The sequence below is a fragment of the Euphorbia lathyris genome, chromosome 3, assembly GCF_963576675.1.
Source record: "Euphorbia lathyris chromosome 3, ddEupLath1.1, whole genome shotgun sequence".
Classification (NCBI taxonomy): domain Eukaryota; kingdom Viridiplantae; phylum Streptophyta; class Magnoliopsida; order Malpighiales; family Euphorbiaceae; genus Euphorbia; species Euphorbia lathyris.
Window position 1 is genome coordinate 89,753,451 of NC_088912.1, and position 14,282 is coordinate 89,767,732.

Below are 14,282 nucleotides of genomic sequence, written 5' to 3' on the forward strand. Positions count from 1 at the left end.
TTTTTATCTTACTTAATCAATACACTAAAGTCTCTAATCTTTTTTATCAAAATAAGTCTAATCTTTATTTTTTTATCATATTAAATCTTTGATTATTAGAAAGACAATTTTAAATATAAAATTCGGTTAACATAACATTATTAATTTTATTCAACATTTATATTTTAACTGTTTGAAAATAGTTTTTTTTATATGTTTGATGTAGCTATAGAAAATTTATAAAGACCTTATTTCAAACTATAATATGATTATTTATAGTAAAAAATATCACATAATAATATAATATGATTAATGATATAAGAGCTCATTTTGACACTTCTAGGCATTGTTGTTTGTTTTGAGGATAAATAAATTAAAATAAATGTATAAAGGTATAGCTGGTAAGGATCCTCTAGAGGCATTTCAACTCTAGAGGATCCTTACACCGCTTATTGATGGGTTAAAAAGTGTAAAAAGAAACATAACACTCCTAATTTGGAAAAAAAATAATGTAAGTCAGTCATCGCTCTGCCCGTCGTTTGCGTCTTCGCTCTTCTCTGTCCGCGCCATCCTTTCCGCTACAGCAGCCGTCGTTCATCGTCTGGTTTCGCATCGTCCGCCGTAGCAGTCCGACTGCTCTCCGCGGCTCTTCCGCCTCTGATTTCTTGCTCCAATCATGACTTCCCCGGCGGAAGACTACTTAAATATTGGAGTTCTCTTCAATCCTAGACTCTGCTTTGCATCGGAGTTGTCTAATGATGTTCTACCTACGCCGAAACCGTCTTTTTCTTCGGTCCTGCAACAGAATCTTCCGGAGCTGTCTTCGGCGATCATCTCCGACATCGGGGGAATTAAATCTATTCGAATCTCCTAGGCCGCGTATGAGAGACGCATAGCTTTATGCTCACACTCGCTTATCGGTCGGTTAATCCTATCCAAGGGCGATTCTCCATGGAAGGTAATTGACCTAAAGGCGTGCCTTACAAAACTTTGGGGAATTTCTAAACAACAGAGTTTGATTGCAATTGGTAGGGGCTACTTTCAAGTGATTCTACCCTCTAAGGAGGCGCATGATTTGGTGGTAAGCCGTGGTATCCTTAATGTTCGGCCTGGTACATTCAGAATTCAACTGTGGGTCCCTGATTTCGATCAACAAATGCCCAGGTTTGGGTGCGGTTATATTCCCTCCCTTGGGAGTATTGGGATAAACAGATCATGTCGGACATTGTGAAGGGTATTGGGGGGCCTAATTAGATTCGATAAAGAAACAATTGATGTTATATATGAAAAATTACCAAAGTTTTGTAAAGTTTGTTCAGGCATAGGCCATATGGCCTATGATTGTAGGAAAAACAAAAAACCAGCTGCTCTGAAGCCTTCTATAGCTGCTCCGAAGCCTCCCACAGTTGCTCCTGCTCCTCGGACTCTATCTCCCTCGCCTCCGAATCGTATGGCTCCCCCAAGGCATCCTGAAAGCTCTAATGTTACTGTCCCTGTGGTTACGGCAACTGCTCGAATTATTACTGCCCTCGCTACCCCGCCTGTCACTGATAAAGCACAACCTAATTGAAATCAACTAAATCAAGAGAATTTGGAATCAGAAACAGAAGGTTGTGAGGAGGAGGTTGAGGTTCTTGTGGGACCACAATCCCCAGGAAACGAAAACATTGCCCCATCAGTTTCATGGGCGGATCAAATGGAACAGGAGGAGGAAGGTTGGCATTCTGTTAGAACAAGGAAAGGAAGAGACCAAGGTATCGGTACAGGCCGCACTAAGAGGGTGAGCTGACCACCGGATCGTTTTGAATGACTATTCTCTTCTGGAATTGCAGGGACTCCTCAACTCAACCCTTTAACTCAGAGGTACCTTTCAAACTTGTGTAAACAACATAAGCCTGGTTTTTTATGCATTGCTGAGCCAATGATAGAGTTTTCTGCTATTAGGCCCAGCTTCATTGAGAAAAAGGTTACCATGTGTTTTTGAAAATATAGGAACTAAACAGTATGTTTTGTCAAAATATACGAACTAATAAATTAATTACCCAAAATAATATAAATGATAAATACTGTTTATTTCCACTAAAAATATTACAAAGAATATATAAAATAAAAAAAATAAAGAATAAAGATGGACAAACATTTAGAAAAATATTCAGATTTTGTTTAGGATTTTAATAATCTGATGAAAATTATCTCAAAATTCCATCATCGTGTTAGAGCATTTCCAAGAGACTCTTAGTGAGCTCTCTAAAAATAATATAAATAATTGACTCTTAGTGATTTAAGAGTGTCTAAGATATATCATCTCCAACAATGCTCCTTATATTCACTCCTTATTTATTATTTTATTATTAAGATTATTCTTTATTGTTAAATTACCAATAGTGTGAGGAGAGAGACACATCAATAATAAATTATTAATAAAAAATGAAGTTAGGAGGCACTAAGAGATGGAGAGTCTCTATTAATAGAGATGGGGGAAATGCTCTTAGTGATTTGAGGAGCCACTAAGAGGCTGTTGGAGATAAATTTTCATTCTCCCTCCTCAAATTTTAACTTAAGAGCCAACTTAAGGCTGTTGGAGATGCTCTTAAATTTGTTGCAATTTCAGGAAACAAAATAAAATTATCGACTGAATTTTTATGTTTAAGACCGAATTTTCCGCCCGTAAACTTATTCTTTTCGTTATTTTCTCTCATAGACAGATGATCCCCCTGAATGTCTGCCCCTGGCGATATTTACAAGTACATAGATAAGGTACACTTCTTGGATGATGACTTGTAATTCGAAGGAAATGATGCCTGATAAAGAAACATTAATTATTAACACATAATACATGATTACGAATACTAATTTCGACTCATTAACTTAATACCGTTAAAATTTTAATTATGGAAATCGAAAACTTAATTAAACATTTGAATCGAAAAATTGAGATTATGTCAATATGACCTGACATCATGTACTCATATTCATCGGAATCGTAAATAAGAAATGCGAGAAAAATAAAAGCTTACTAGATGATCTTGAAATGCGTCCATGTTAAGGAAATCGTAACTCTTGAACGGAAGGTCTTTATAGTTGACATTTATGTCACATTCCAGTGCAACCTACAAAGTAGATTTTAATGAAAAAGTCTATTTTTGTAAACTTTTAAACCACGACAACGTCTTTGCAAATGCGCGAAATCACAAACCTTGATCTTTGGGGAGGTAATGTGAATGAATATGACTTGAACTGCAACATCACCCAAAACTTTCATTGGAATGCCCTTTGATATTAGTGACAAATCGTCACTAATAATTTTGCTAACATTCAAAGAATGAAGGGAAATCTGTGCAGTTACAGCAACATTTTCACTGTGAGGAGGCTGGTAAAACCCTGGAATTTTAACCACTCCAACTTGAATTCCATGGTAGTAAAGATAAAACCAAGATGGGCTATATTTGATGCCAATTTTGTTGTGATTTTGAGCAGTTAAAATGAGAGAAACAACAGAAGAAACAAGTAAACTTGAATTTGAAGAGACACTGAGTTTATAAGAATTAACTTTTATTGTTGAAAGTGAGAATTTAGGCTGTTGAGGTTTCAAAATGAAGATTAAAATCCCAATTGATATAAGTATTAACAGAAGGAGAATGAAGGAAAAGAAACAGCAGGTTTTGAGAGAAACAAACCTCATTAATCAAAGGAAAAAAAGATGAGTGTTTTGTTAGATTTTCCATGGAATGTTTTTTTGAGTTTGGTTTAGGTGAAAGTGTGTGATTTAGGGATAGCTTATTGGGTTTTTTTTTTTTTTTTTGTGATTCCAAGATGATTTACTTGTTAAGTATTGCATTCTCTAAGTTATTCTTTTCTTCAACATTGCTTGAGTTGTTAACTTAATTCGTCTATAAAGCATTATACTTTTCTTCAAACTATGTTTTCTTTCTTCTCACCTATGTTATTTGGGTTAGAGCTCTTCATGGACCCGTTGGTTGGTATATTCGGCTCGTCTTAGCCCGTCTCTCATGGGTTAAATTTGGATATATATATTGAGAATTGATCCAAATTCGTTAAAGACCGTACATAAAGTGGGTTGAATTTTTGTTATTTTGTTAAATAGTGTTTGGTTATGTAAAATTATATTTGTTGAGTTTTATTGAATTAATTAATTAAATTTTAATTTTTTATTTTTATTATTCATTTTTATATTTTAATATTATTTTTAATTAAGTTTTTTAATATAAATATGTATATTAGTTGGGTGAGCTAAACTGGATTTGAGAATCAGTTTTCTTACATTGGTTCAGCACGACCCGAACTCAATGTAAATATATTGTGGGTTGAGTTGGGTTTGGACAATGCAGTTTAATGTAAAACCCGAATCTGACCTAGCCCAACCCATGAACATATATATTTGGGGTGAGTTGCACTGCTGGTCACTGAAGTTTAGAGTAAGTTTCATAAAGACGGTTGAATTTCATTTTGTTTTAATAAAGTCATTGAACTTTTCTTTTTATTTCAATAAAATTATTCTAGTCATTTTAGACAGAAAAATAATGTGGCAACCACATTAGAAATGATTGACTTTTTACGTGTGATATAGTAGTGATGACCCGCGAGGCTAAACCGGGTCATATTCATTTCGCAGGCCCAGCCCATACTTAGACCCATGGTCTAAGATCGGATGGGACCCGAATAAAGGAAGCGGGCGCAGCGAGTAACCGCCCCGAATGGGACCCGAATAAGCGGAAACGGGTGAAGCGAGTAACCGCCCCGAATTCCTAAACGGAGCATCAAGACTCCCACTCAGAACCACGTTCGTTGCCATGAAGGCCACGAAAGGGACATGGCCTAAAAAGGGGAAACCGCCATCAGAACGTGGCCCACTAAGGAGTAACCGCCCTCGGCGGTTACCTAAAAAAAACACCTATAAAAGGCCTTAAGAACAAGGGAAAAGGGTACGTTCACATTTTTTGCCCTACAATATTATTGTCAAATTACCAACCCTCTTACAAAAACTGACTTGATCGTCGGAGAGTTTTTCCGGAGATCCTGTCTCCGATTCTGTTTTGCAGGTAACTCCGGCAGGGAATATCAAATCGGATCCGGCAAGTTATCATTGGTGCGGTGAACGTGGACCTTTTTTACCAACGTCTGGTTAAAGGTACACAAGGAACATGTCAGAACCATCACGAACGGCCGGCGTTACAACCAGATCAACCAGTATGAACTCCAAGGGACCACGGATTGTGAATTCGCAACCTACAAGTACACGGCCTGTGGTGCCTAGCTCGTCGGGCCCTTCGGGACAATTGAGTCCCTTATTGGAAGTTCAGGTGCAAACTGAAATGGAGATGTCCAATAGTGACTTCGTGCAGATGGCGGGACAAGTCTTGGCTTCGAATATGAGCCAGGCGGCTGGAGATCGAATGATTAATTTATTAACGGCTCTTGCCGAACATAATACCGCCGTAGCGGCTGCTCCTCAAGAACCTGTGGTCATCTCAACACAATCACTGACTATCCCTGTCATATCTGCCCTCCCGCAGCCATCTCAGGCGCCAAATCAAGTAGGCCAGAGTAGTCGCACAAACCCACACAGCCACCCAAGCAACTACTCGCACCCAGATCTCATTACGATGATACATCCGACCGGGCAGCCATCCCAACTGTTGCCAGGAGTGCCAGGAACTCTTCCGCTACAACAAGTGCAACCTTTTATTCACAGACATTCGGAGTTGATGACGCCTGACGCAACTATGTCTGGACGAGAGCACACTTAGAACTTTGATCCTATAACGGGACAGCGGTTAGTCCCCCAACGGATCTCAACACCGATTGGTGGGTGGATGCCACCCAGAATTCACCAGCAGCGGATGGAAGAAGTCTGGCGAGTACCCGATATTGACTTAGAAGATCAATTACGGAGCATGATGGAGCGAATGGGGTACTCGCCTAGGCTGAGAGCCGAGGTCCAGAGCGATTCACCTTTCACCCCTTCGTTGCGGGAATTCATTCCAGATCACAGAATCAAAGCGCCCGCGATACCTAAATACTATGGGGATCCAAATTCCGACCCTGAAGCATATGTCAGGAACTATAGAGAACTAATGGATGTCGCAGGAGCAAGTGAAAGCATCATTTGCCGGTTATTCTCGACAACTTTGGGCGGGGCTGCATCTGATTGGTTTCGATCTTTACCTGCAGAATCTATTCACAATTGGCAATAATATAGTCGGGATTTCTGTGCGAAGTTCGTGGGCTGTAAGGCGGCAGATGTGACGGATAGGCAGCTGAAGGAGATCAAACAGAGAAACTATAATTCCCTAAGGGAATTTGTTGTCGCATTTAACGATATTTTGGTGCGATTACAGAACCCGGATATCGTGAGCATTCACAACATCATGGCGGATGGAACCACAGGTTGGAGCATGCGGGAAGAAATCATCCGCAACAAGCCACGCACCGTAGCCGAACTTATGAAGATAGCAAAGGAATTCATGGAAGTGGATGATGTCAACAGGGAACATAGGGCTCAAACCCGGCGAGAAAGAGATGTCGCTAGATCCACTTCGGACAATCGGCGCCAGATCCAGTCCAAAAGCAATTTTGTTCGAAGAGGCGATCGCCCCTTTCAAAGTGGAGGATATCAGACACCATTAAACACGACTCGCCAGGAGGTGTTACTTTGGATCGAAAAGAGCCCTCTGAAGAAGGATGTGCGGTTCCCCGAGGTAAAAGGTCGAACCAGTTTGGGGCGACATCCTAACAAATATTGCAGGTTCCACAGATTGAACGGCCATGACACGAATGATTGCTATGAATTAAAGAAGGAGATTGAAAGGCTGATCGAAAGGGGCAAACTGAGTCAATTTGTACGAAAAGAGGCTAATAATGAGAAAGCAACGTTACCGCATGAAGCAGAGGCAAGGCCCGAAAAGAAGCAGAAAAAAGGAGTGATAAACGTGATAGCCGGCGGGATCTATGAGCCTCCAACAAAAAGAGCTCGCCGTGAACAGCGAAAAAGCAACACTCATAGGGGGGATGCCCTCAACTACTCATTTGCGCGAATCATGGAGCCGCATGCGGATGCTTTGGTGATCACAATGGCTGTGGAAGGCTGGGACGTCAAGCGGGTCCTTATTGATACTGGCAGTTCTTGTAATGTTATTACTCGGACTGCATTCAACAAGTTGGGAATTAATGACGAGCGAGTGGAACACACCTTCATGGATGTAACTGGTTTTGGGGGTCAATCCTCTCAAACAAGTGGACAGGTGGTGTTGGAGGCAGAAATGGGCGATAAAAACCTAAAATGGCGAGGTGATTTAGAATTCGCAATTGTTGATCTCCCATTGGCCTACAACATAATTCTGGGACGCCCATTCTTGTCGGAAACGGAGTCGCTCATCTCAATGAAACATTTCACATTACATTTGCCAACACACCAAGGGCGAGTCATAGTTGAAGGTGATCAACTTGTATCTCAACAGGCCTATACATTGTCACTCTAACCAAAGCCAGACGAAGAGGATAAAGTCGAAGAGAAGCTGCCAGCGGAAGCATTGGGAGAAACGGAACTATTCGCCATCTCAAATAACAAGAACGTGCGAATAGCGGCTGGACTCTCAGAAGAAACAAAGAAAGCCATTACCGAGGTATTGATCCAATGCGAGTCGGCATTCGCCGCTCCGAATGAAGTGCTGAAAGGAATAAGTCCAGATATAGCAACCCATCGTTTGAATGTGGACAAAGGTGCAACCCCAGTGCGACAGAAAAAGAGAGGGCACGCTCCAGAGCGGCAGAAGGCGATTGAAAAAGCTATGGCGGATTTGCTAAAGTCAGATGCGATTCGAGAAGTCACCTATCCGGAGTGGCTAGCCAATGTGGTGCTAGTCAAAAAGCCAAATGGAACGTACAGAATGTGCGTCGACTTCAAAGATCTGAACAAGGCATGTCCGAAGGATATGTATCCGCTTCCTAACATTGATATATTGGTAGATGGGACTGCAGGATATGAAGCTTTATCATTCACCGACGTGAAATCCAGTTACCATCAGATACCCATGGAGAAGGCGGATGAAATCAAAACATCGTTCATAACTCACCAGGCGACTTATTGCTTCAAGGTGATGCCCTTTGGATTGAAAAACGCGGGAGCAACATACCAGAGGATGATGAACAAGATATTTTCAGACAAATCCGGCGAGAACTTCTCGATCTACGTTGATGACATGATCATCAAAAGCAAGAAAATGCAAGACCACCCGCAGGATATCAAAGAAATCATGGAAGTGCTAATCAAATATGGCCTCAAATTGAACCCAGAGAAATGCACATTCGGAGCAAGAGCGGGAAAGTTCCTGGGTTTCATTGTTAGCGGCAAGGGAGTTGAGGCGAATCCCGAGAAGGTTAAAGCAGTAATGGAGATGAAAACGCCGAGGAGCATAAGGGAAGTACAGAGACTGAATGGGCGGTTGGTGGCATTAGGGCGATTCATATCATGCTCAGCTAGGAGATGTCAACCTTTCTACAATGCCATCAAAAAATCCAAGTCCTTTGAATGGACGCCGGATTGTCAAGAAGCATTCGAGGGGATAAAGCGATTACTGTGTTATCCGCCCTTAATGAGCAGGCCGGAGGAGGGAGAAGATTTATTTCTCTACGTATCCGTCACCAATATGGCGATATGCACTGTGATGGTGCGAGAAGAAGAAGGGAAACAATATCCAGTGTACTACGTGAGCAAAGTCTTGAAGGATGCAGAACTCCGGTATTCGAAGTTGGACAAAATGGCCCTCGCAGTGATAACCACGGCGGCTAGATTGAAACCATACTTTCAGGCGCATACTATCATTGTGAGAACTCCCAATGCGAAAGGTACTACAGAAACCTGACGCATCCGGCCGGTTGATGGAATGGTCAATTCGCCTGGGTGAATTCGATATTCGCTATGAAGGAAGACCGGCGCTAAAGAGTCAAGTACTCGCCGATTTCGTGAATGAATTCACCTGGGATGATGAGGAATGGCCGAAAACACAAAAAGAAGAGTGGAGCATGTACACAGATGGGGCCTTATCTACGGATGGAGCTGGGCTGGGAGTCGTCATCAAGGGCCCGGAGGTTATTCGCCTATGCTATGCAGCAAAATTAACTTTCAAAACTACAAATAACGCCGCAGAGTACGAAGCAATGATATACGGATTGAAGTTGCTCAATGAACTCACCCCAGAAAGGGTGGTAATCTACAGTGATTCCAAACTCATGATAAACCAGATCACAAAAAATTATCTGGTGAAACAGGAGGAGCTAGTAAAATACCATCAGGTGGTCGGCAGATTGACACAGGAGTTAACGCACAAGGGAGTCGTTTGGGAGATGGTGCATGTTCCGCGAGGCCAAAATGCAAAGGCTGACGAATTGGCAAAAGCAGCGGCAAGTAGAGAACCATGGAGTCAAAAGGCATGCAATTTGGAAATAAAATCGGCACCAGCATTCGAGGTTGATCAGATTATGGTCATCGAAGAACTGGAAGACGATGAAGATTGGCGGATGCCCATCCGCCAATATCTGGAGCAGGGAGATTTACCGGTTGATAAGAGCTTAGCCAGAAAGCTAATTGGGCAGTCAGCTCGATACTCAGTTCGGGATGGAACTTTGTATCAGAAATCGTACACATGTCCATGGTTGAAATGCATTAGTCGCAACGAAGGAGACTACGTGCTGCGAGAACTACATGAAGGAATTTGTGGCGCACACGAAGCTTCGGCGGCGTTGGCAAGAAAGGTCAAACTGATGGGATACTACTGGCCCAAGGTGGTGGAAGATTCTCAGAAGATGGTTGCGGAATGTCACAATTGTCAAATACATGCGAATGAAAAGCATGTTCCCGGAGCCGAACAAATCGCTATAATGACGGCGTGGCCATTCGCAACATGGGGAATCGATATAGTGGGCCCATTCCCAGAAACGACAAAGAAAAGGAAGTACTTGATAGTCGCAGTTGACCACTTCAGCAAATGGGTAGAAGCGGAGGCAGTAACCGCACAAACACCTGAGCGAATGATCGAGTTCTTACGAGAGAACATTATCATGCGATTTGGAATCCTGCAAAAGCTCATAACCGACAATGGCACCCAGTTCAACTGTGCCAAGTTCAAAGCATACTGCGAAAGCATGGGGATCAAAAATCATTTTTCTTCCGTAAACCATCCCCAGTCAAATGGTATGACGGAGGTAACCAACAGGGCCATGATTCAAGGCATCAAGAAGCGGCTAGGAGACAAAAAAAACAGGTTGGGCGGATGAGATACCCCATATGTTGTGGGCATACAGAACCTCTGTAAAGGCAGCAACAGGCAAAACACCTTTCTCGCTAGTTTATGGAGCCGAAGCAGTCCTACCTGTTGAAATCAAGTCGCCCACAGATCGGATAATTTATTATTGCGACACACAAAATCCTATCAACATTAGAGATGCTTTGGATTCTGTGGAGGAACGAAGAGAAAAAGCTTACATGCGAATGGCAGTGTACCGCAATAGAATCAAGAAATATCATGACAGAAGAGTGCGAAAAGTAATAATCAACGAGAACGACTTGGTCTTGAAAAAAGCGGATAAAATACAATCCAGAGATGGCAAAGGCAAGCTGGGCGTCAACTGGATCGGACCATACAAAGTATCCAAGAAGCTGGGACCAGCCACTTTTGAAATAGAAGAAATGAGCGGAAAGAAGCTCCCACGCACCTGGAATCTAGAGAATCTACGCCTATATAAAAAGGCTGAGTAGTTCGAGGAAATGACGAGTACTCTTTTTCCTTTTATGAGTTTTTCCCATTGGGTTTTCTGATAAAAGGTTTTAATGAGGCTTTGATCCCACACAGTTGGTGTACCTATGTAATAAACCTTTTCTCTTTATCAATAAAGGTATTCAATTATTACATTTATTCAATATGTTACGTCCAAATGCGGATTGTTCTTAAAAACACATAAATGTGTTGCCTATTAAAGAAAGGCGGATGCATGATTACGCATCACTCGCAAAACCCTTAGGGTTAAACTCAAAAAACACATAAATGCGTTGCCTATTAAAGAAAGGCGGATGCATGATTACGCATCACTCGTAAAACCCTTAGGGTTAAACTCAAAAACACATAAATGTGTTGCCTATTAAAGAAAGGCGGATGCATGATTACGCATCACTCGCAAAACCTTATGATTAACCTTATGATTATATTATTTTCGAAAGAAAAATAATAGAGTAAGGCATAAAATTAAGCGAATAAACGAGTACTCAAAAATTGCAAAAAGGGTTTGGCCACCCTAGCGAAAGCAAAAATTACTATGAAGAATTACAAGTATGAAGTCGGCAAAAGGCAAGGATCATACATGAAAATAAAGTGACAATAATCGCACGTATAGGCAAAGCGGCAAGTGAAAGAAAATTAATATATACGGGCAGTTTGTTACATACAAAAAGTCCAAATATAAATTAAACTATGCTACAACTTCCTCTCCTTCACCCCTATTGCTTTCCTCGCCTCCAGTGACTCCCTCATCTCCTCCAGTGGGCGGATCTACTTCAAGCGAATCCTCAACCCTCGAATCAATAACTGCTTCAGAGGGCGGTACCTCTTGCTCAGGCTGAGAGATGTCCTGCGGTGCCCCTTCTTCCGCATTCCGGGTAGGGATCTCGCCGATAATTGGAGATTCCTAAAAACTCTTCCAATCTAAGAGGAGCACCTCATCCATATCAGCATCCTCGGCTTCCAGCTTGTCCCACTTCTCAGTTAAATCCTTTTCAGGGATGGGAACCTTGGGGCGGTTAAGTACGAGACCCTGATGTCCATGCTCATAAGCGGCATGAATCCGCTCCCCATACCAGTAGATGCGGGCACCGTCTTCAGCCAGAATTTCCTCATCCCTCTTCTTTTGTGTCTCCTTGGAATCAGCTAGATCATCGGACTTAGCCTGAAGAGATTTAAGAGCCTCCTCCTTCTCACTCACAGCCTTCTGAAGGGCGCCTTCTAGGACCTTCACCTTCCCTTGGACATCATCATAAAGCGACTTCTGAGTCGCCAATTCAGTACCAAGACCTTCCAACTCCTTGGCTCGCTCGGCATCCCTTCGGAGAATGCCCTCAGCGAAATTGATAATATGCATATAAGACGGCTCACGAATAAAAAAGGGCGAATAGAAATAGGCGGTTACAATGGACGCAAGATCCTTGAAAGAGAATGACAAGCAACAATATACCTCTACAGAACGCTTCTCGATCCCCTCCACAGCGGTAGGGAGCGGTACTTGTTCGCGCACACGGGAAGCAGAGGGAAGCCGCCCGAGGACATTGCATATGGAAGAGACAATGTCCTTGCAAGAAAAACTCACGGCCATGCCAAAGGTCCTAGTCCACCATCCGCTGATGTCGGGAATTGGCTGCAAAGGCGTAAAGAAAAATATCAAGAGAACAGCAGATAGCTCATGAGGAAAAACGTAGCAATATAGAAAGAGGGAATAGATCAAGATACCTCGTGAATTGGGGTACTGCTCTTTCCTTTGGATGAGGCGGATACGGGTGTACCGCCAACAGTAAGGGACGCGGAGGTGTTCTTCTTCTTGGGACGAGAAGACTTTGTATCCGCACTTATCTTCCGCTTCCTCGTCAAAGGAAGATCCTCGGAGGCAGAAGCGGGACCTTGTGAAACGGAGGCCCTTACAGGAGAAGCCGCCTCAATGGAAGGAATCGTTCCTCCAGAAGAATCCGCCCCTACAACGGAAGCGGTTCCCGCCATCCGCTTTTTCCTTCTCGCTAGGGCTTTAGCCTCCCGATCTGCAGCGATTTGAGATAAAGGATCACCCCTGCAAAGGGTTAAAAGAAATCATCAACTTGGAAATAAAAAGTACCTTGTACAAAAACGCGATAAGGGATATAGACCACGCGATCCCCCTCGCGGTAGGCAATCGCTACTCGGCTCCTTAGCATATGGAAGGCCTGATCATATGTCCATACAAAAGGAGGGGTACTCTTCAGGAACTCGATGACAGCGGATTCTTCCTTGCTGGGGTAACCGAAGTTCAAACTCTTCACATTGGGCCGGCCCCAACGGCGAAGGAAGTTCAGATTTCCCTCATTAAACTTGATAAAAAAAGTAAGAGCGATCCCACTCGCGGATCTTGTTCAGCTTCTCGTCAAAACCATAGTATCCGCTCTGGCGGATGAAAGTGAAATATCTCGCCGAACTCTTGAAATGATGAAGCTTGGAGAAAATTTTGAGCGAGAAAAGAACCTCCAAACAATCCGCCAGAAATTTATCCAGGGTCAAGTCGGCCCATCCATTTGGATGTAACTGCCCGGGTGCGATTCCGTAACCGCCGAGGATGGAAGCAATCTCATTCGCTAGCGGATAAGTGAAGCCGCAGATAATTTGGGCGACGAAAATGGTGAAATACCCCTTTGGGTAATCGTCCGGTCCTCTATCCTCCCCGGGAATGATGGTCTCGAGACCTTGGAGCCAAGGGTATTGCACCCGCAAATCCTCAATGGTCTCGCGGCAAACTAGGCTTCCCGACCTGTCCCTCTTTGGTAACAAACGGGGGGTTGGGACAGGTGGCGGAATCAACTTCTTAGGGTCAAAATCTAGACCCTCGTCGGTTGTATTCGCCAGATGGAGGAAGTCAGCGGGGTGGGAATCAGACCCATGAGAACTGGTTGAAACTTCATCAACCATCTCATCAACTTCATGAAAAACCTCGCGGACGTAGTTCTCATCGAACGGTGCGAAGTCGAGGTCGGGGTTCGACATGTTGAGGAAAAGAAATAAACAGAAGTAAAAAGCCGAACAAGGTACAAGTTATGAAGAGGAAAACTTACATGGGAAAGACAACACAGAGAAGTGACGGAAATAAGAGGTCAACGCCGGAAAAGATGACGCCGGAAAAGAAATAACGAAAGAGGAAAAATTCACAAGTTTTTGAATTTTGAATAGACAAGCAAAAACGAAGCGTCCCCTATGAACAGACCCTAAAGGGCTCTTGTATCAAACTAAAGGGGAGGCATGTGATGACCCGCGAGGCTAAACCGGGTCATATTCATTTTGCAGGCCCAGCCCATACTTAGACCCATGGTCTAAGATCGGATGGGACCCGAATAAAGGAAGCGGGCGCAGCGAGTAACCGCCCCGAATGGGACCCGAATAAGCGGAAACGGGTGAAGCGAGTAACCGCCCCGAATTCCTAAACGGAGCATCAAGACTCCCACTCAGAACCACGTTCGTTGCCATGAAGGCCACGAAAGGGACATGGCCTAAAAATGGGAAACC

The 14,282-nt window shown here is 43.1% G+C and overlaps 1 protein-coding gene across 1 annotated transcript; it reads right to left on the minus strand.

Annotated features, from left to right (window-relative positions):
• Positions 1-2,046: 2,046 nt before the first annotated feature.
• LOC136224846 (uncharacterized) lies at positions 2,047-3,737 on the minus strand. The gene is made up of 3 exons (XM_066013272.1): positions 3,176-3,737; positions 2,997-3,089; positions 2,047-2,780 (listed from the first exon to the last, which is right to left on the minus strand). The coding sequence occupies exons 1-3, from the start codon at positions 3,659-3,661 to the stop codon at positions 2,718-2,720; spliced, it is 642 nt and encodes a 213-aa protein (XP_065869344.1). The 5' UTR covers positions 3,662-3,737; the 3' UTR covers positions 2,047-2,717.
• Between the last annotated feature and the right edge of the window lie 10,545 nt (positions 3,738-14,282).

Excerpts from the sequence above, each read along its gene's own strand:
- LOC136224846 (XM_066013272.1), bottom strand. The coding sequence starts at position 3,661 with ATGAGGTTTGTTTCTCTCAAAACCTGCTGTTTCTTTTCCTTCATTCTC. Across the intron at positions 3,090-3,175 it reads TTACCTCCCCAAAGATCAAG|GTTGCACTGGAATGTGACAT; the intron begins GTTTGTGATTTC and ends TCTACTTTGTAG. Across the intron at positions 2,781-2,996 it reads ACGCATTTCAAGATCATCTA|GCATCATTTCCTTCGAATTA; the intron begins GTAAGCTTTTAT and ends TTTCTTTATCAG.